Genomic DNA, 20,700 nt, shown 5'->3' with positions numbered 1-20,700 from the left:
ATCAGGGGTCATAATTACCAAGTGTTTTAGAGTATGAGTGCTGATCTAGAATCAGCTTTGCATTTTAGATCACAATGAGTAAGATTGTATTGACAGGGAGGACCTGACCCTAGATCAGCACTCCTCCTACTCTGAGACGCTATGTGAATACGGGTCCAGATTCCATTACTGTACAATAAATAGTGATATGTAGACAGTGTGTCTACAAAGCCATAGGGCTGGCCCTGTAGGAAAATGTAGATTTGATTTATGGCGCCTCAAGTGTGTTTATCTAAGTGGACGAATTCCTGCAGGATATCCGAAACAATGTACTGACTCATACAGTAAAATAACATAGGGACACACCTCTGCAGGAAGAGAGATCCCTATACATCATTGTGATCACCAATAACAGGATGCTAACGCTGAAAATTTTGAAACGTGCATTGTATTAAAACCTCTACAGGATCGGTGTCCCCCCTGCGGGATGGTTGAGCTAATGTAGGCTAATGTGATTAGCATGAGGTTGTAAGTAACAAGAACATTTCCCAGGACATAGACATATCTGATATGGGCAGAAAGCGTAAATTCTTGGTAGCCTAACTGCACTGTCCAATTTACAGTAGCTATTGTAGTGAAAGAATACCATGCTATTGTTTGAGGAGACTGCACAATTATGAACTTGAAAATGTATTAATAAACCAATTAGGAACATTTGGGCAGTCTTGATACAACATTTTTAACAGATATGCAATGGTTTATTGGATCAGTCTAAAACTTTGCGCATACACTGCTGCCATCTAGTGGACAAAATCTAAATTGGTTCTTCTAACAGATTCGGTTCATTTAAGTGTCATGGTGTCATGGTGCTAGTTTGCTATGCATTCTTTCAGTGGGGCTGGCAGTGCTACTACTCATATCCTGGGGCCAGTTCAGCTTTGGAGAGGAGCCAGGGTTGCGATGGTAATTTGCCCTCCTGCCCCTCCTCTGCCTTCCCCTTTAAACCCTGACCCCTGACCCATGGCGAAGTCAGTACTGCTTTGTGTGTGTTGTGTGTGTGTTGTGTGTGTGTTAATGCACACTACAGCAACCCATTCAATTCTCCCTCCAGTATGTCCCCAGTGATGCGTTGGGCTGACCGCACCACCCTCTGGAGAGACCTGCGGTTGTGGACTGTGCAATTGCCATACCAGATGGTGATACAGCCTGACAGGATGCTCTCAATATTGCATTTGTAGAAGTTTATGAGGTAGTTGGGTTCTGAAAATATGAAATATACTTATTCATGTCACAGAGGGAGAGAGGGGAACGTAATAATGTTTACATTTTCTCCAGATATGTTATTGTTAGCCATCAGGGATCCGATGGGAGGAAAAAAGACACAGTCTGGTACGAGTAAACATGACAGCCGTGAGTTGGGGCAGAGGTCAGGTCAGATGAAGTGAGGAAGAACAGATATCACTAAGGTTCTGTCTAGCAACAGAGATGCATTGGCTGTTCAGATGTGTAGGAGGAGACAGCATAGGACCAAGGGTTAAACATCAGTGCTTCCATAAATATGTATTTCGTCTTATGCAGCTGTATTGACCCAATGGGTGAATTAACTTGGTTGGAGCTTTCATAGTGTCCGTCAAGTTCTTACACTGATATTTAGAACCTAACAAGAGGGAGGCTATATACAGGGGGTACCGGTAGAGAGTCAATGTGCAGGGGCACCGGTGTCGAGGTAATTGAGGTAATATGTACATGTAAGTAGAGTTATTAAAGTGACTATCCATAGATAATAACAGAGAGTATCAGCAACGTGGGGGGGTCTAAGGCACTGCATCACAGTGCTAGCTGTGCCACTAGAGAACCTGGTTAGAGTCCAGGCTCTGTCGCAGCCGGCCGCAACCAGGAGACCAATGGGGTGGCGCACAATTGGCCCAGCGTCGCCAGGGTTAGGGGAGGGTTTAGCCGGGTGGGATATTCCTGTCCCATCGCGAACCAAAGACTCCTGTGGCGGGACGGGCGCAATGCACACTGACATGGTTGCCGGGTGTACGGTGCGTCCTCCGACACATTGGTGCAGCTGGCTTCCGGGTTAAGCGGGTGTTGTGTCAAGAAGCAGTGTGGCTTGGTTGTGTTCGGAGGACGCACGGCTTACGACCTTTGCCACTCCTGAGTCCGTACGGGAATTGCAGCGATGGGACTGGACTGTAACAACCAATTGGATACCATGAAATTGGTGAGAAATAGGGGTAAAAAAATTACGAGTCTTATGGCTTGGGGGTAGAAGCTGGTTAGAAGCCTCTTGTTCCTAGACTTGCACTCCGGTACCGCTTGCCATGCGGTAGCAGAGAGAACAGTCTATCACTAAGATGGCTGGAGTCTGACAATTTTTAGAGCCTTCCTCTGACACCGCCTGGTATAGAGGTCCTGGTTGGCAAGAAGCTTGGCCCCGGAGATGTACTGGGCCGTAAGTACTACCCTCTGTAGTGCCTTGCGGTCGGAGGCCAAGCATTTGTCATACCAAGCAGTGATGCAACCCGTCAGGATGCTCTCAATGTTGCAGCTGTAAAACCTTTTGAGGATCTAAGGACCCATGCCAAATCTTTTCAGTCTCCTGAGGGGGAATGGGTTTTGTCGTGCCTTCTTCACGACTGTCATGGTGTGCTTGTACCATGTTAGTTTGTCAGTGATGTGGACGTCAAGGAACTTGAAGCTCTCAACCTGCTCCACTACAGCCCCGTCGATGAGAATGGGGATGTGCTCGGTCCTCCTTTTCCTGTAATCTCCTTTGTCTTGATCACGTTGAGGGAGAGGTTGTTGTCCTTGAACCACACCGTCAGGTCTCTGACCACCTCCCTATAGGCTGTCTCATCGTTGTCGGTGATCAGGCCTAATGATCATGCCTAAACTTAATGATGGTGTTAGAGTTGTGCCTGGCCGTGCAATCATGAGTTAACAGGGAGTACAGGAGGGGACTGAGCATGCACCCCTGAGGGACCCTGTGTTGAGGATCAGCATGGCGGATGTGTTGTTACCTCCCCTTACCTCCTGGGGGTGGCCCGTCAGGAAGTCCAGGATCCAGTTGCAGAGGGAGGTGTTTAGTCCTAGGGTCCTTAGCTTAGTGATGAGCTTTTAGGGCACTATGGTATTGAACGATGAGCTGTAGTCAATGAATAGCATTCTCACATAGGTTTTCCTTTTTTCCAGGTGTGAAAGGGCAGTGTGGAGTGTAATAGTAATTGCATCATCTGTGGATTTGTAGGGGTGGTATGCAAATTGGAGTGGGTCCATGGTTTCTGGGATAATGATGTTGATGTGAGCCATGACCTGCCTTTCAAAGCACTTCATGGCTACAGACATGAGTGCTATGGGTTGGTAGTCATTTAGGCAGGTTACCTTAGTGTTCTTTGGCACAGGGACTATGGTGGTCTACTTGAAACATGTTGGTATTACAGACTCGGACAGGGAGAGGTTGAAAATGTCAGTGAAGACACTTGCCAGTTGGTCAGTGCATGCTCGGAGTACACGTCCTGGTAATCTGTCTGGCTCTGCGTCCTAGTGAATTACTCAAATCAGCTGCCGAGAGCGTGATCACACAGTCATCCGGAGCAGCTGATGCTCTCATGCATGTTTCAGTGTTACTTGCCTCGAAGCGAGCATAGAAGTTATTTAGCTTGTCTGGTAGGCTCGTGTCGCTAGGCAGCTCTAGGCTGTGCTTCCCTTTGTAGTCTGTAATAGTTTGCAAGCCCTGCCACGTCCGACGAGCGTCAGAGCTGGTGTAGTACGATTCGATCTTAGTTCTGTATTGACGCTTTGCCTGTTTGATGTTTTTGTCTGAGGGTATAGCGGGATTTCTTATAAACTTCCGGGTTAGAGTCCCGCTCCTTGAAAGCGGCAGCTCTACCCTTTAGTTCAGTGTGAATGTTGCCTGTAATCCATCGCTTCTGGTTGAGGTATGTACGTACAGTCACTGTGAGGACAACGTCATTGATGCACTTATTGATGAAGCCAGTGACTGATTTGGTGTACTCCTCAATGCCATCGGAAGAATCCCGGAACATATTTACAGTCTGTGCTAGCAAAACAGTCCTGTAGTTTAGCATCTGTTTCATCTGAACACTTTATAGACCGAGACACTGGTACTTCCTGCTTAAATTTTGGCTTGTAAGCAGGAATGAGGAGGATATAATTATGGTCAGATTTGCCAAATGGAGGGCGAGGGAGAGCTTGGTACGCGTCTCTGTGTGTGGAGTAAAGGTGGTCAAGAGTTTTTATCCTCTCTGGTTACACATTTAACATGCTGATAGAAATGAGGTAAAACGGACTGAAGTTTCCCTGCATTAAAGTCCCCGGCCACTAGGAGTGCCAATATTCCTCTCTGTTGTCTCCTGAAGTCCACATATCTGTCCTTAGCTTTGTTGACGTTGAGGTAGAGGTTATTCTCCTGGCACCACTCCGTCAGGGCCCTCACCTCCCTGTAGGCTGTCTCATTGTTGTTGGTAATCAGGCCTACCACTGTTGTGTCATCAGCAAAGTTGTTGATTGAGTTGGAGACGTGCACGGCCACGCAGTCGTGAATAATATTACTGCATCAATGTTTGGTCTTTGAGGAGAACTTTGATGACATCTACAGTTGAATTTGGAAGTTTACATACACTTAGGTTGGAATCATTAAAACTCATTTTTCAACCACTCCACAAATTTCTTGTGAACCAACTATAGCTTTGGCAAATCGGTTAGGACATCTATTTGGTGTATGACACAAGACATTTTTCCAACAATTGTTTGCAGACAGATTATTTCACTTATAATTCACTGTATCACAATTCCAGTTGGCCAGAAGTTTACATACACTAAATTGACTGTGTCTTTAAACAGCTTGGAAAATTCCAGAAAATTATGTCATGGCTTTAGAAGCTTCTGATAGGCTAATTGACATAATTCGAGTCAATTGGAGCTGTACCTGTGGATGTATTTCAAGGCCTACCTTCAAACTCTGTGCCTCTTTGCTTGACATTATGGGAAAATCAAAAGAAATCAGCCAAGACCTCAGGAAAAAAATAGTAGACCTCCACAAGTCTGGTTCATCTTTGGGAGCAATTTCCAAACGCCTGAAGGTACCACATTCATCTGTACAAACAATAGTACACAAGTGCAAACACCATGGGACCACACAGCCGCCATACCGCTAAGGAAGGAGACACTTTCTGTCTCTTAGAGATGAACGTACTTTGGTGCGAAAAGTGCAAATCAATTCCAGAACAACAGCAAAGGACCTTGTGAAGATGCTGGAGGAAACAGGTACAAAAGTATCTATATCCACAGTAAAACGAGTCCTATATAACGACATAACCTGAAAGGTCGCTCAGCAAGGAAGAAGCCACTGCTCCAAAACCCCCATAAAAAAGCCAGACTATGGTTTGCAACTGCACATGGGGACAAAGATCGTACTTTTTGGAGAAATGTCCTCTGGTCTGATGAAACAAAAATAGAACTGTTTGGCCATAATGACCATCGTTATGTTTGGAGGAAAAAGGGGGAGGCTTGCAACCCGAAGAACACTATCCCAACCGTGAAGCACAGGGGTGGCAGCATCATGTTGTGGGGGTGCTTTGCTGCAGGAGGGACTGGTGCATTTCACAAAATAGATGGCATCACGAGGGAGGAAAATGATGTGGATATATTGAAGCAACATCTCAAGACATCAGTCAGGAAGTTACAGCTTGGTCGCATATGGGTCTTCCAAATGGACAATGACCCAAGCATACTTCCAAAGTTGTGGCAAAATGGCTTAAGGACAACAAAGTCAAGGTATTGGAGTAGCCAACACAAAGCCCTGACCTCAATCCTATAGAAAATGTGTGCGAGCAAGGAGGCCTACAAACCTGACTCAGTTACACCAGCGCTGTCAGGAGGAATGGGCCAAAATTCACCCAAGGTAGCGTGGGAAGCTTGTGGAAGGATACCCAAAATATTTGACCCAATTAAACAATTTAAAGGCAATGCTACCAAATACTAATTGAGTGTATGTAAACTTCTGACCCACTGGGAATGTGATGAAAGAAATAAAAGCTGAAATAAATAATAATAATACATTTCACATTCTTAAAATAATGTGGTGATCCTAACTGACCTAAGACAGGGAATGTTTACTCTGATTAAATGTCAGGAATTGTGAAAAACTGAGTTGAAATGTATTTGGCTAAGGTGTATGTAAACTTCCGACTTCAACTGTTCATACAATACCCCATAATGACAAAGTAAAAAACATTTTTGCAAATTTATTGAAAATTAAGTATAGAAATATCTCATTTACATAAGTAGTCACACCCCTGAGTCAACACTTTGTAGAAGCACCTTTGGCAGCGATTACAGCTATGAGTCTTTCTGTGTAAAAGTCTCGAAGAGCTTTCCACTCTTGCCCATTATTCTTTTCAAAATTTTTCAAGCTCTGTCAAATTGGTTGTTGATCATCGCGAGACAAAAACTGTCAGGTCTTGCCATAGATTTTGAAGTAGATTTAAGTCAAAACTGTAACTCAGCAGAACATTCACTGTCTATTTAGTAAGCAAATCCAGTGTAGATTTGACCTTGTGTTTTAGGTTATTGTCCTGCTGAATGGTGAATTCATCTCCCAGTGTCTGGTGGAATGCAGACTGAACCAGGTTTTCCTCTAGGATTTTGCCTTTGCTTAGCTCCATTACGTTTCTTTTTTATCGTGAAAAACTCCCCGAGTCCTTAACAATTACAAGCATACCCATAACATGATGCAGCCACCACTTTGCTTGAATATATGGACATTGATACTCAGTGATGTGTTGTATTGGATTTGCCCCAAACATAGTCTCTCCTATCATTGATATGCGGATAACACTACTTTTCTTTTTCCCCCTTTCTGACACCCAACACTCATCTCTGCGTGCCTGGCAGACTTTTCAGATTGGATATCAGCCCACCACCTCAGTCTCAAACTCGACAACACGGAGCTGCTCTTCCTCCCGGGGAAGGCCTGCCCACTCCAAGACCTCTCCATCACGGTTGACAACTCCACACTGTCCCCCTCCCACAGTGCAAAGAACCTTGGCGTGAGCCTGGACAACCCCCTGTTGTTCTCTGCAAACATCAATGCAGTGACTCGCTCCTGCAGGGTTCATGCTCTACAACATCCTTTGAGTACGACCCTACGTCACACAGGAAGCGGTGCCGATCCAGGCACTTGTAATCTCCCGTCTAGACTACTACAACTCGCTGTTGGCTGGGCTCCCCGCTTGTGCCATCAAACCCCTGCAAGTTATCCAGAACACTGCAGCCCACCTTCCCAAATTCTCTTATGTCACCGCGCTCCTCGGCACACTCCACAAGCTTTCAGTCGAAGCTCGCATCCACTACCATGGTACTTGCCTACTAAGCAGCAAGAGGTACTGCCCCTCCCTACCTTCAGGCTCTACTCAAACCCTACACCCCAACTCGAGTACTCTGTTCTGCCACCTCTGGTCTCTTGGCCCTCCCACCCCTACGCGAGAGCAGCTCCCGGTCAGCCCATTCCAAGCTTTTCTCTGTCCTGGCACCCCAATTGTGGAACCAGCTTTCCCCTGAAGCTAGGACAGCCGAGTCCCTGCCCATCTTCCGAAAACATCTGAAACCCTACCTCCTTAAAGAGTATCTTGAATAATCCCAATATTTTAATACTGTACAGGCTTCCTTCTTTTCACTCTGTCAATTAGGTTAGTATTGTGGAGTAAATACAATGTTGTTGATCCATCTCACTCAGTTTTCTCCTATCACAGCCATTAAACTCTGTAACTGTTTTAATGTCACCATTGGCCTCATGGTGAAATCCCTGCGCGGTTTCCTTCCTCTACGGCATTTGAGTTAGGAAGGACGCCTGTATCTTTGTAGTGACTGGGTGTACTGATACACCATCCAAAGTGCAATTCATAACTTCCACCATGCTCAAAGGGATATTCAATGTCTGCTTTTCTTCATTTTTACCCATCTACCAATAGGTGCCCTTTGCGAGGCATTGGAAAACCTCCCTGGTCTTTGTGGTTGAACCTGTGTTTGAAATTCACTGCTTGACTTCTGGACCTTACAGATAATTGTATGTGTGGGGTACAGAGATGAGGTAGTCATTCAAAAATCACATTAAACCCTATTATTGCACACAGAGTGAGTCCATACAACTTATTATGTGACTTGTTATGCACATTTTTACTCCTGAACTTAATTTAGCTTTGCCATAATAAAGGAGTTGAATACTTATTGACCCAAGATATTTCAGCTTTTCATTTTTAATTAATCTGTACAAATTTCGAAAAACCTAATTCCGCTTTGACATTATGGGGTATTGTGTGTAGGCCAGTGACAAAAAAATCTCAATTTAATCAATTTTATATTCAGGCTGTAACACAACAAAATGTTGAAAAAGTCAAGGGGTGTGAATACTTTCTGAAGGACAGCATGTTCACTGTTGACTTTGAAACTGGTGTTTTGCAGGTACTATTTAATTAAGCTGCCAGTTGAGGACTTGTGAGGGGTCTGTTTCTCAAACTAGACACTCTAATGTACTTTTCCTCTTGCTCAGTTGTGCACCGGGGCCTCCCACTTCTCTTTCTATTCTTGTTAGAGCCAGTTTGCGCTGTTCTGTGAAGGGAGTAGTACATAGTGTTGTACGAGATCTTCAGCTTCTTGGCAATTTCTCGCATGGAATAGCCTTCATTTCTCAGAACAAGAATAGACTGGTGAGTTTCAGAAGAAAGTGCTTTGTTTCTGACCATTTCGAGCTTGTAATTGAACCCACAAATGCTGATGCTCCAGATACTCAACTAGTCTAAAGAAGGCCAGTTGTATTGCTTCTTTAATCAGAACAACAGTTTTCAGCTGTGCTAACATAATTGCAAAGGTGTTTACTAATGACCAATTAGCCTTTTAAAATGATAAACTTGGATTAGCTAACACAACGTGCCATTGGAACACAGGAGTGATGGTTGTTGATAATAGGCCTCTGTACACCTATGTAGATATATTAGTCATTTACAACATTAACAATGTCTACACTGTATTTCTGATCAATTTGATGTTATTTTAATGGACAAAACATTTGCTTTTATTTCAACAATGACATTTTTAAGTGACCCCAAACTTTTGAACGGTAGTGTATAAACTCAGCAAAAAATGAAATGTCCTCTCACTGTCAACTGCGTTTATTTTCAGCAAACTTAATGTGTAAATATTTGTATGAACATAACAATATTCAACAACTGAGACATAAACTGAACAAGTTCCACAAACATGTGACTTACAGAAATTGAATAATGTGTCCCTGAACAAAGGGGCCGTCAAAATCAAAAGTAACAGTCAGTATCTGGTGTGGCCACCAGCTGCATTAAGTACTGCAGTGCATCTCCTCCTCATGGACTGCACCAGATTAGCCAGTTCTTGCTGTGAGATGTTACCCCACTCTTCCACCAAGGCACCTGCAAGTTCCCGGACATTTCTGGGGGGAATGGCCCTAGCCCTCACCTTCCGATCCAACAGGTCCCAGACGTGCTCAACGGGATTGAGATCCGGGCTCTTCGCTGGCCATGGCAGAACACTGACATTCCTGTCTTGCAGGAAATCACTCACAGAACGAGCAGAATGGCTGGTGGCATTGTCATGCTGGAGGGTCATGTCACGATGAGCCTGCAGGAAGGGTACCACATGAGTGAGGAGCATGTCTTCCCTGTAACGCACAGTGTTGAGATTGCCTGCAATGACAACAAGCTCAGTCCAATGATGCTGTGACACACCGCCCCAGACCATGATACCATGATGGACCCTCCACCTCCAAATCGATCCCGCTCCAGAGTACAGGCCTCGGTTTAAAGCTCATTCCTTCGATGACAAACGTGAATCCAACCATCACCCCTGGTGAGACAAAACCGTGACACGTCAGTGAAGAGCACTTTTTGCTAGTCCTATCTGGTCCAGCGACGGTGGGTTTGTGCCCATAGGCGACGTTATTGCCGGTGATGTCTGGTGAGGACCTGACTGACAACAGGCATACAAGCCCTCAGTCCAGCCTCTCTCAGCCGATTGCGGACAGTCTGAGCACTGATGGAGGGATTGTGCGTTCCTGGTGTAACTCGGGCAGTTGTTGTTGCCATCCTATACCTGTCCCGCAGGTGTGATGTTCAGATCCTGTGCAGGTGTTGTTACACGTGGTCTGCCACTGCGAGGACGATCAGCTGTCCGTCCTGTCTCCCTGTAGTACTGTCTTAGGCATCTCACAGTACGGACATTGCAATTTATTGCCCTGGCCACATCTGCAGTCCTCATGCCTCCTTGCAGCATTCCTAAGGCACGTTCACGCAGATGAGCAGGGACCCTGGGCATCTTTCTTTTGGTGTTTTTCAGAGTCAGTAGAAAGGCCTCTTTAGTGTCCTAAGTTTTCATAACTGTGACCTTAATTGCCTACTGTCTGTAAGCTGTTAGTGTCTTAACGATCGTTCCACAGGTGCATGTTCATTAATTGTTTATGGTTCATTGAACAAGCATGAGAAACAGTGTTTAAACAGTTTGCAATGAAGATCTGTGAAGTTATTTCGATTTTTACGAATTATCTTTGAAAGACAGGGTCCTGGGTTCTTTTTTTGCTGAGTTTATATAACGAGTTGTCATCCCTACTGCCTCTTAACTGGTGATTGGTATCTGAGTTTTGGAGTGTGCCCCTGGCTGTCCGTAAATTACAAAAACAAGAAAACCGTGCAATTGCCCTACCAGGCGGTGATACGGGCCGACAGGATGCTCTCAATATTGCATTTGTAGAAGTTCATGAGGGTCTTAGGGGCCAAAAACATTTCTTAAACCTCCTGAGGTTGAAGAGGCTGCTGTTGTGCTTTCTTCACCACACTGGATAGACCATTTCAGGTTGTCAGTGATGTGCACGCTGAGGAACTTGAAGATTTTCACCCTCTCCACTGTGACCCCGTCGATGCGGATGGAGGGGTGCTCTCTCTGCTGTCTCCTGAGGTCCACGAATATGTCCTTTGTTTTGTTGACGTTGAGGTAGAGGTTATTTTCCTGGCACCACTCTGCCAGGGCCCTCACCTCCCTGTAGGCTGTCTCATTGTTGTTGGTAATCAGGCCTACCACTGTTGTGTCATCAGCAAAGTTGTTGATTGAGTTGGAGACGTGCACGGCCACGCAGTCATGAATAATATTACTGCATCCATGTTTGGTCTATATGAACATTGATGACATCTATATGGATGTATGATGTTTAATATATCTCTCTGGTCCTTTTATTTTTTTCAGCCTGATCTCTAACAACTTTTTCTGTATTCAAGAGGTTTTGTTGCCCTTCTTAGGAATGCTGCCTCATCTGCATTGGACCCATCCCCCAGACAAACCTTTGGATGCTGTGACCTGTGTGGAGGTTGGGCTGGCTAGTTTAATGTCAGTGTAACTTGAAATGGTCTGATTGGTCTATGGTGGTCAGTTTTGGTTAGAAAAAGTCACACCTTCATAGGTATACATTGTTCCCTCCTGCTTCTTCTTGTATCCTGTCCTTGGAGAAAAAGTCTTATGAGGAAGGCTCTCTTTTCTAGGCTAGCTACTAGGCTTATGGCACGAGTAGGACCAATTTGTTCATGCTTTGTCTTGTAACTTTACGATGTACAACATATGCCTAAACTAATGCCTTGTTGATAGTAATGTCTTGTAACTTATGGTTTTGCCTTGTAATTATTTGGTTTTGCCTTGTAATGTAATTAATTCCTTTCATAATGTTATTAAATAGTTGCATTTTATATTCACATCTAATGACCATTTCTTGATCTTAGTCAGCTAAACTATTAATACTTGATTGCACATTGTTTAATCCTAATATCTAATGGAGTAAATATATTATATGCATATTATTGAATATAATTTAGCCCTATGGCTGTGTGTGTGTGTGTGTGTGTGTGTGTGTGTGTGTGTGTGTGTGTGTGTGTGTGTGTGTGTGTGTGTGTGTGTGTGTGTGTGTGTGTGTGTGTGTGTTAGTATGAGTTTGTTTGTGAGTGTGTGCGTGCGTGTCCGCGTGTGTGTATGTGATGGCCTGTTAATGGCTCATAAGCCTGGAATGTGAGTGGGCCACTGACGCAGCACACTAGAGAAACCCATTCAATTTGCCCTCCTGCCCCTTCTCTCCCTTCCCCTTTAGAGCCTGACCCCTGACCCTTGGATAAGTCAGTACCACTGTGTGTGTGTGTGTGTGTGTGTGTGTGTGTGTGTGTGTGTGTGTGTGTGTGTGTGTGTGTGTGTGTGTGTGTGTGTGTGTGTGTGTGTGTGTGTGTGTGTGTCTGCACGTGTGTTTGTGACGACCTGTTAATGGCTCACAAGCCTGGAATTTGAGTGGGCCAGTGACGCATCACACTACTGAAACCCACTCAGTACCAATCAAAGGACAGGCTGACTGGCTTTATATAGCATTCACAGACAGACTGTCAGTGTACTGAATTTTCCTTTAGATCAAAATCTAATACATTGTTTAGTAGACTACCTTGGGAATGAGTTAGCAGCAGGTGAGCATTCAAACAGTCGCACTGTATCACAGTCACACTGAATCACAGCCACACAGAATCACAGTCACACCTTATCACAGCCACACTGAATCACAGTCACACCTTATCACAGCCACACTGAATCACAGTCACACCTTATCACAGGCACACTGAATCACAGTCATACCTTATCACAGCCACACTGAATCACAGCCACACAGAATCACAGTCACACTGAATCACAGCCACACAGAATCACAGTCACACCTTATCACAGCCACACTGAATCACAGTCACACCTTATCACAGCCACACTGAATCACAGTCACACCTTATCACAGTCACACCTTATCACAGTCACACTGAATCACAGTCACACTGAATCACTGCCACACTGAATCACAGTCACACTGAATCACAGTCACACTGAATCACAGTCACACTGAATCACAGCCACACTGAATCACAGTCACCCCTTATCACAGGCACACTGAATCACAGCCACACAGAATCACAGGCACACTGAATCACAGTCACACTGAATCACAGTCACACTGTATAAGACATATTTGTTCCAAACCTGGCATTGAACCAACCTGTAGTGGCAGGACAATGGCTGTTAGTTTTATAGAGAAGCAAGCAGGATCACTGTTTTGACATTCTGCCAAAAGTCCCAGAATCACCTGAGGACGTCCTGTGATGACATCACGAGAGTTCCACCGTAGCCAGTCTGACTGGGCGTCTTATCACCCAGCAGCGTCTGAATCCAGGATAGGAGACCAGTACACGTTTGCCTCAGCGGTCAGCCAGGCAGTCACTGACACATACCTGCTGTCAGGGGAATCAGAGGAAAGTGTTGGCTCATTTTATAATGACCTGTCGTGTTGTATACACCACCACAGAAGATCGCTAACACAGAGACCAATAATATATACAGATTTCTCCTAATCTCACACAGACAAACACATCATCCACTCTTACCTGTTGATAACTATAGAAGTAGAATGAGTAGTACTGACAGAACTAGCTAACCCACATACAGTGTGCTTGTATTGGCAGAACATTTGCTGTAAGGACTGATACTTGTTAATTTCCCACGTTGACTGTTGCTCAATGGTTACATTCTTGGAATGGCACAATTTACATAAGAGGTACCATGTTTTTCTTCAAACATGCAGGCCTTGATCTATTGAGCTACAGGGTGAGTGTTCCACAGAGACAGAGTGGTGTGGTTTGTGGGTGTAAGTGACGATATAGTGTGAAAACAGACACAGGAAGTTTTGCTTCAAGTCTAAACGAGAAGATGGCTAATGACGAAACACTTTGAGAAAAGTTACGATTAGCAAATAAAACAATTATTAATGATTACTAAACCTGTGATGATTTTGCAAATGAAGTGAGTGATGGGAGTTATTCAATTGTGTTTCGGTCAAGTCTATGATTGGAATGTAATTGTGCTTCTACCTAGCTTTCTAACGTAACGATTATATCAAGGTGTGGTCTTCTGGATTGGCTTTTCCACCGTTGGATGTTTGTACCAGCAAGGTGTTTATCATAAAGAGAGGAATAGCTCACTTGGTGTGGATAGTTTTATAGTTTTCTATGAAGACAAAACAAACATGATGCCATAGTGCAGTCTGTGATATCAAACCTCCCAATGCTCAATCTCATTTGTTTTGCATGGTCCCAAATGTCCTGATAAATATGTACAGTCCATTTCATAATGTTGTCACAATATTGTTTTATTCATATCGTCTCCCATTGGGTTGAATGAAGGTAATATACATGTAAAACTCATGAACTTCCTTCAACAACCTTCAGAGAATAAAGTTGTAAAGTGCCAAGATCCACAGTTAAGCGGCACCACTGACAAAGAACCACAGGCATCAAGAACAAGGTTTAACGCAATAGCAATGTCCAAGAACCCACACGATCTGTCACTCAGTCAACAGATCATTTTATACAATTCTGTTTGAAAAGGCAGTAAAAAAAAAAAATGGAACCGTGCACACATGTTAAATGGGTGTGTGGCCCTTGAAGAGCGCACAAGAGTTATGGTCTAAGAGAGAGATAACCAGATAGAGAAACAGGATATACAATGTAGGAGTACAGAACAGAATGTAAATGAACTAGCCCAGGTTTCACTAATTCCTCCCAATGGATTCTCCTCTTATCACTAAGAACAACTACACCCTGGTTAAAACATAACGCTACCATCAGACAGCAAACAGAAAGCCAGGCAGCTTTCATATTAACTTTACAGACCATGTTAAAACGTGTACTGGCAAATATGTACAGCTATATATTTCCCCCCTCCATGGCCCTTATTGAGTGCTTTAACAAGCTCTGTGCTGTTCTCTATATCGGTAGAGGAGTGGAAAGAGCAGAGTAAGAGGTCATGGGTGTGAATGCTCAGTAAACATTACAGTCTGGTGACTGCTGAGGAGACACATAATCAATATTTAGCTATGTGGATCTAAATTGGATATAAAAATGTTTGACTGTGGCTTGAATCCACATCTCTCATTTGAAGGTGTACACCTGAATGGTAAGGGATATGAGATGAGGATTTCATGGGACACGCATTGCGTCTTTTGTGTGTTTACATAAAAGCAAGTTGTTGTTACTGTAAATAAAATGATGGCGTGGAGAAGAGGCGACTTGTATTCCATTATGGCAAGCATCTGTCACTGATGTCCATCGGCTTCAGGTTGAAAACTCAAACAACGTAAGTAGGTCTATAGTGAATCCCAGATCCTGGGTAGGTTCTCCAGGATCCTCCGGCGATGCGAGGGGATTTGACACTCCGGCTGCACGCAGGTCCTCCTCTGTGATGCCACTGTGGAGAGGGAAAAGGTCATAAAGGTATCCCTAACTGACTAAGACCACTGAGACCAAAATAATCAGTTTCCATTGACTATTATTCTTCCTCTCACCTGAAGTAGTCCAGGTCGTCCCAGCCGTTGAGGCTGAGTCCCAGGGTGTAATTCTGCAGACCCAGGATGGTGAGTAGCTCCCGCACTGTCTCTGGAGCCCCACGGAGGACCTGCATTAGACATCGCCCCAAAACATCCCTCTCAAAATGAGCCCAAACCAAAGTGTCTGTTGCCATATTATTGAGGCTAGGAGTTTTTCCTGATCACGTGAACTTTAAGAAAAACTGTTGGCCCATGACTAGTCCCACTCTCTACATATTGTGTCTAGTCACCCACCTCTTTCTCCCAGCAGTAGCCTCTCTCGGTAGACATGGCCAGGTCATTCCTCTGGGCCGGTCTCTGGCCTGGTGTGGATGGAGCCCTGAGGTCCACAGGGAAGAAGTCCACCTCACTTAGTGACTTGGCAATCTGCAGGGCTGTGAGGGAGTGGTCCCCTAGGGGCTCAACTTGCTGCTCCGCCACCCAGGAGGCTGAGGCCTGGACATGGGGCACGTGGGTGGACACATAGGGGTAGAGTGAGGTGGGTTTGCTGCTCCTTACTGGGCTGGCTTGTTCCTGTTGGTGCACCCTAGGCTGTCCTCTCCTGGGGGTCTCTCTGATGACAGCGGAGTGCTCCGTGTACATGTTCCTCAGGTACTTGGCAGGCAGGATGGCATCCTGGACAACATTGTTTTTTCTTGGTTGTATGGGCTGTTCATGATAGTGAGAGGTGCTGGTGGGGTTTGGGGCAGGGGGGATTGGCGATGGGTTTTTAGCTGGGAAGAGCTGATAGGAGGAGTTTGCCTGGGGAGGATGATGGTCATTGGAGGAGGAGTAGTGGGGCAGGATGCCTGGAATCTCGATTTCAGTGAAGTCCGACCTGCGAGCGGACTTCTTGTCGTAGCCACGCCCCACAGAGAGCTTTGGGAGCTGCAGCGCTGAGTCGCCAGCCCAGACCACCTGGGCGTCCCTACGAGGGGGTGGAGCCTCCTCCACCCTGCGCAGGACAGACACACCTTCAAATATGAAGTAAGCGGGGTTTGTGTAACTGCTAGGGGCCGGCTTGGGTGGAGGGGGCGAGGATCTGAAATGAATGGACAAATCATAATGAGAGTAAACCATAACTATATGCACATCACTAACCAACTACATCTTTAAATCAAATGTTGACAATGTATGTTAGTTTCACTGTGAGTGTCTTGGAAAAACTCAAATATATCCTCACCGGCTGATAGGTGCCTGAGTGGACTGAGGAGACAAGCGTCCCCTCACCAGACCTTTCTCATCCTTCTCGAAGCAGAACCACTCTGAAAAAGCCAAACAGGTGTTTACTGGACATGATTTAACTCCTGTCTTCTTCATATGTTCTGTGTTGTCTGGGGTAAAGACCCAGACTAGCATGTGGTGGCAGTGTTTGCGTGTTGCCATGGCAATGTGTGAGGCTTGACCTATAGGGTTAAGGGCACCAACTCACACTGTATCCTTTGAATGTGTCAGGATGCATCTGGTCAGGCTCAGCCAGGGAGGAGCCAAAAAGAGGATGCCAGGGCAGAGACCAGAGAGAGAGAAAGCCTTGGATTGTTGAGGAGCCAAAAAGAGGAAGTCAGGGCAGAGACCAGAGAGAGAGAAAGCCTTGGATTGTTGAGGAGCCAAAAAGAGGAAGTCAGGGCAGAGACCAGAGAGAGAGAAAGCCTTGGATTGTTGAGGAGCCAAAAAGAGGAAGTCAGGGCAGAGACCAGAGAGAGAGAAAGCCTTGAATCGTTGAGGAGCCAAAAAGAGGAAACCAGGGCAGAGACCAGAGAGAGAGAAAGCCTTTTATCATTGAGGAGCCAAAAAGAGGAAACCAGGGCAGAGACCAGAGAGAGAGAAAGCCTTGGATCATTGAGGAGCCAAAAAGAGGAAGTCAGGGCAGAGACCAGAGAGAGAGAAAGCCAAGCTTTGTATCATTGAGGAGCCAAAAAGAGGAAACCAGGGCAGAGACCAGAGAGAGAGAAAGCCAAGCTTTGGCTCATTGAGGAGCCAAAAAGAGGAAACCAGGGCAGAGACCAGAGAGAGAGAAAGCCAAGATGTGGATCATTGAGGAGCCAAATAGAGGAAGCATTGAGAGATAGACAGGAGATCCAGAGGGCACATGGACAGTCACGATGGAAACCTAGCGAGAAGCGATAGTACAAGCAGAGTGAAGAGAGGAGAACAGAGTGAAGAGAGGAGAACAGAGTGAAGCGAGGAGACTAAACGAGAGGAGAGAAGAGTGAAGAGTGGAGAGCAGAGTGAAGAGAGGAGAATAGAGTGAAGAGAGGAGACTAAACGAGAGAAGAGCAGAGTGAAGAGTGGAGAGCAGAGTGAAGAGAGGAGACTAAATGAAAGGAGAGCAGAGTGAAGAGAGGAGAGCAGAGTGAAGCGAGGAGAGCAGAGTGAAGAGTGGAGAGCAGACTGAAGAGTGGAGACTAAACGAGAGGAGAGCAGAGTGAAGAGAGGAGAGCAGACTGAAGGGAGGAGAGCAGAGTGAAGGGAGGAGAGCAGAGTGAAGGGAGGAGAGCAGAGTGAAGGGAGGAGAGCAGAGTGAAGAGTGGAGAGCAGAGTGAAGAGAGGAGAGGTTGGCAGGATGGCAGCAGGCTAACCTACCGTAGATCTTCTCACGTTTTCCTCGCCGATCCTTGGGCACATGGACCCTGACCCGCCCACGTATGGAGCCCATCTCCTCGCCCCGGTGGGTCAGAAACATCTCAAACTGCTCCGCCGCGCCGATGAGGGAGCGCAGCGCCACACAGCACTCACCTACAGGACCAACAGTAAGATCAACAGTGAAGTGATATGAAGCTTATTGTCCCGTAATGGTTAAGATTAAGACTTGGAGAAGGTAAACTGGCCATTGATCTGTGCCTAAAATACACTTGTCAATGAATAGGTTTCAAGGGGGCGTTGATTGACTTCTTGCAAAATGGCTGATGAGAGGCAAAGTAGTGAATGGTGGTGGTAATGAACATGAAGGGCTCTCGAGTGGGGCAGTGTTCTAAGGAACTGCATCACAGTGCTAGCGGCGTCACTACAGATCCTGGTTCGATCCCGGGCTGTATCACAACCGGCAGTGATCGGAAGTCCTATAGGGCGGAGCACAATTGCCCCAGCGTCGTCCTGGTTAGGGTTTGGCCGGTGTAGGCCGTCTTTGTAAATAAGAATTTGTTCTTAACTGACTTGCCTAGTTAAATAAAGGTGAAATAAAAAATACAAGACTCATGACCAACCGTATGACTCAAACCCATCACATGACTTGACGCACAGCAGGAGGTGCTGATCCTGAAGGTACTCCATGTCAGAGACGATCGGGAGAAGCTATGACATGTAGACACACACAGGTTAGCTACAGTGCATTCTGAACATTTTCAGACCCCTTGACTTTTTTCACATTTTGTTACATTATAACCTTATTCTAAAACTGATTCAATTGTTTTTTTCCCCCTCATCAATCAATTTTTTTTTGCAATATCACATTTACATAAGTATTCATACCCTTTACTCAGTACTTTGTTGAAGCACCTTTGGCAGAAATTACAGCCTTGAGTCTTCTTGGATATGATGCTACAAGCTTTGCACACCTGTATTTGGGGAGTTTCTCCCTTTGTTCTCTGCAGATCCTCTCAAGCTCTGTCAGGTTGGATGGGGAGTGTCGCTCCGTTCATCTTTCCCTCGATCTTGACTAGTCTCCCAGTCCCTGTTGCTGAAAAACATCCCCACAGCATGATGCTGCCACCACCATGCTTTACTGTAGGGATGGAGCCAGGTTTCCTCCAGACGTGACGCTTGGCATTCAGACCAGAGAATCTTGTTTCTCATGGTCTGAGAGTCCTTTAGGTGCCTTTGGCAAACTCCAAGCGGGCTGTCATGTGCCATTTACTGAGGAGTGGCTTCCGTCTGGCCACTCTACCATAAAGGCCTGATTGGTGGAGTGCTGCAGAGATGGTTGTCCTTCTGGGAGGTTCTCCCATCTCCACAGAGGAACTCTGGAGCTCTGTCAGAGTGACCAACGGGTGGTTGGTCACCTCCCTGACCAAGGTCCTTCTCCCCGGATTGCTCAGTTTGGCCGGGCGGCCAGCTCTAGGAAGAGTCTTGGTGGTTCCAAACTTCTTCCATTTAAGAATGATGGAGGCCACTGTGTTTTTGGGGACCTTTCAATGCTGCAGACATTTTTTGGTACCCTTCCCCAGATCTTTGCCTCGACACAATCCTGTCTCGGAGCTCTATGGACAATTCCTTTGACCTCATAGCTTGGTTTTTGCTCTGACATGCACTGTCAACTGTGGGACCTTTTATATAGACGGGGGTGTGCCTTTCCAAATCATGTCCAATCAATTGAATTTACCACAGGTGGACACCAATGAAGTTGTAGAAACATCTCAAGGATGATCAATGGAAACAGGATGCACCTGAGCTCAATTTCGAGTCTCATAGCAAAGGGTCTGAATACTTCTGTAAATAAGGTATGTCTGTTTTTTATTGTTCATAAATTAGCAAAAATGTCTGAAAACCTGTTTTTGCTTTGTCATTATCGGGTATTGTGTGTAGCTCTATGACGAATATGTGGAAAAAGTAAAGGGGTCTGTATACTTTCCTAACGCATTGTATGTGTCTTTGGGATGGGTCTGGTCATCTATCTCCAGATTGATTTATTTACCTTGGGCAGCTGCTTGGAAGACCAGCCCAGTTTGAGGAAGCAAGGCACGTCACAGCTCTGTGAGTCATTCTCTGTGGAACGTCGGATCTCTGCAAGAAAACAAAGTCATTCATCACATCATTATATTATAGCACTTTAGATTAACTATCTGAGAAAATATTATGAAGGACAAAGCACCATCAAGGCAGGATGAGTGAAACTCAATGAAGAACTTGGCTTTGCCGGTTGTCTTCACAATAGCCTCGATGCCCTCCAACTCTATCCAGGCCCTCTCATTGCTCAAGCTTGGATCTATTTGGAGGCATTAAAGGGTCACAAGCAAGCATAAACATGATATAATATGATGTATATTAATCAAAATGATTATGCCAAAATAACTACAATGACTTCACCTGTTTTGAACTTTGATGTCACCCCTATATGGAACGTGGCGAAAACAGGCGAGTGGTCACTGGTGAAGATGTCATCTGTACAACCTGGAGACAGACACAGAGATCTCAGTCATAATGATACAGCCCTGTCATAATGATACAAACCTGTCATAATGATACAGCCCAGTCATAATGATACAGACCTGTCATAATGATACAGACCTGTCCTAATGATAGAGACCTGT

The 20,700-nt window shown here is 45.4% G+C and overlaps 1 protein-coding gene across 1 annotated transcript in view; it reads right to left on the bottom strand.

Moving 5' to 3' along the window:
* Positions 1–14,218: 14,218 nt before the first annotated feature.
* LOC106611739 (phosphatidylinositol 3,4,5-trisphosphate 5-phosphatase 2B) overlaps positions 14,219–20,700 on the bottom strand; it is a 36,028-nt gene continuing 29,546 nt past the window's right edge. Inside the window, 10 exon segments of the mRNA XM_045723913.1 lie at positions 14,219–15,292; positions 15,294–15,336; positions 15,434–15,543; positions 15,710–16,496; positions 16,638–16,719; positions 18,038–18,190; positions 18,658–18,745; positions 20,085–20,173; positions 20,262–20,375; positions 20,477–20,560. Of these exon segments, the coding sequence (XP_045579869.1) occupies positions 15,236–15,292; positions 15,294–15,336; positions 15,434–15,543; positions 15,710–16,496; positions 16,638–16,719; positions 18,038–18,190; positions 18,658–18,745; positions 20,085–20,173; positions 20,262–20,375; positions 20,477–20,560 (1,607 nt within the window). The 3' untranslated portion in view covers positions 14,219–15,235.

Source organism: Salmo salar, chromosome ssa09, assembly GCF_905237065.1.
Source record: "Salmo salar chromosome ssa09, Ssal_v3.1, whole genome shotgun sequence".
NCBI classification, from domain to species: Eukaryota; Metazoa; Chordata; class Actinopteri; order Salmoniformes; family Salmonidae; genus Salmo; species Salmo salar.
The sequence above is the reverse complement of the archived record's forward strand: the minus strand, read 5'-3'. Positions and strand labels throughout refer to the sequence as shown.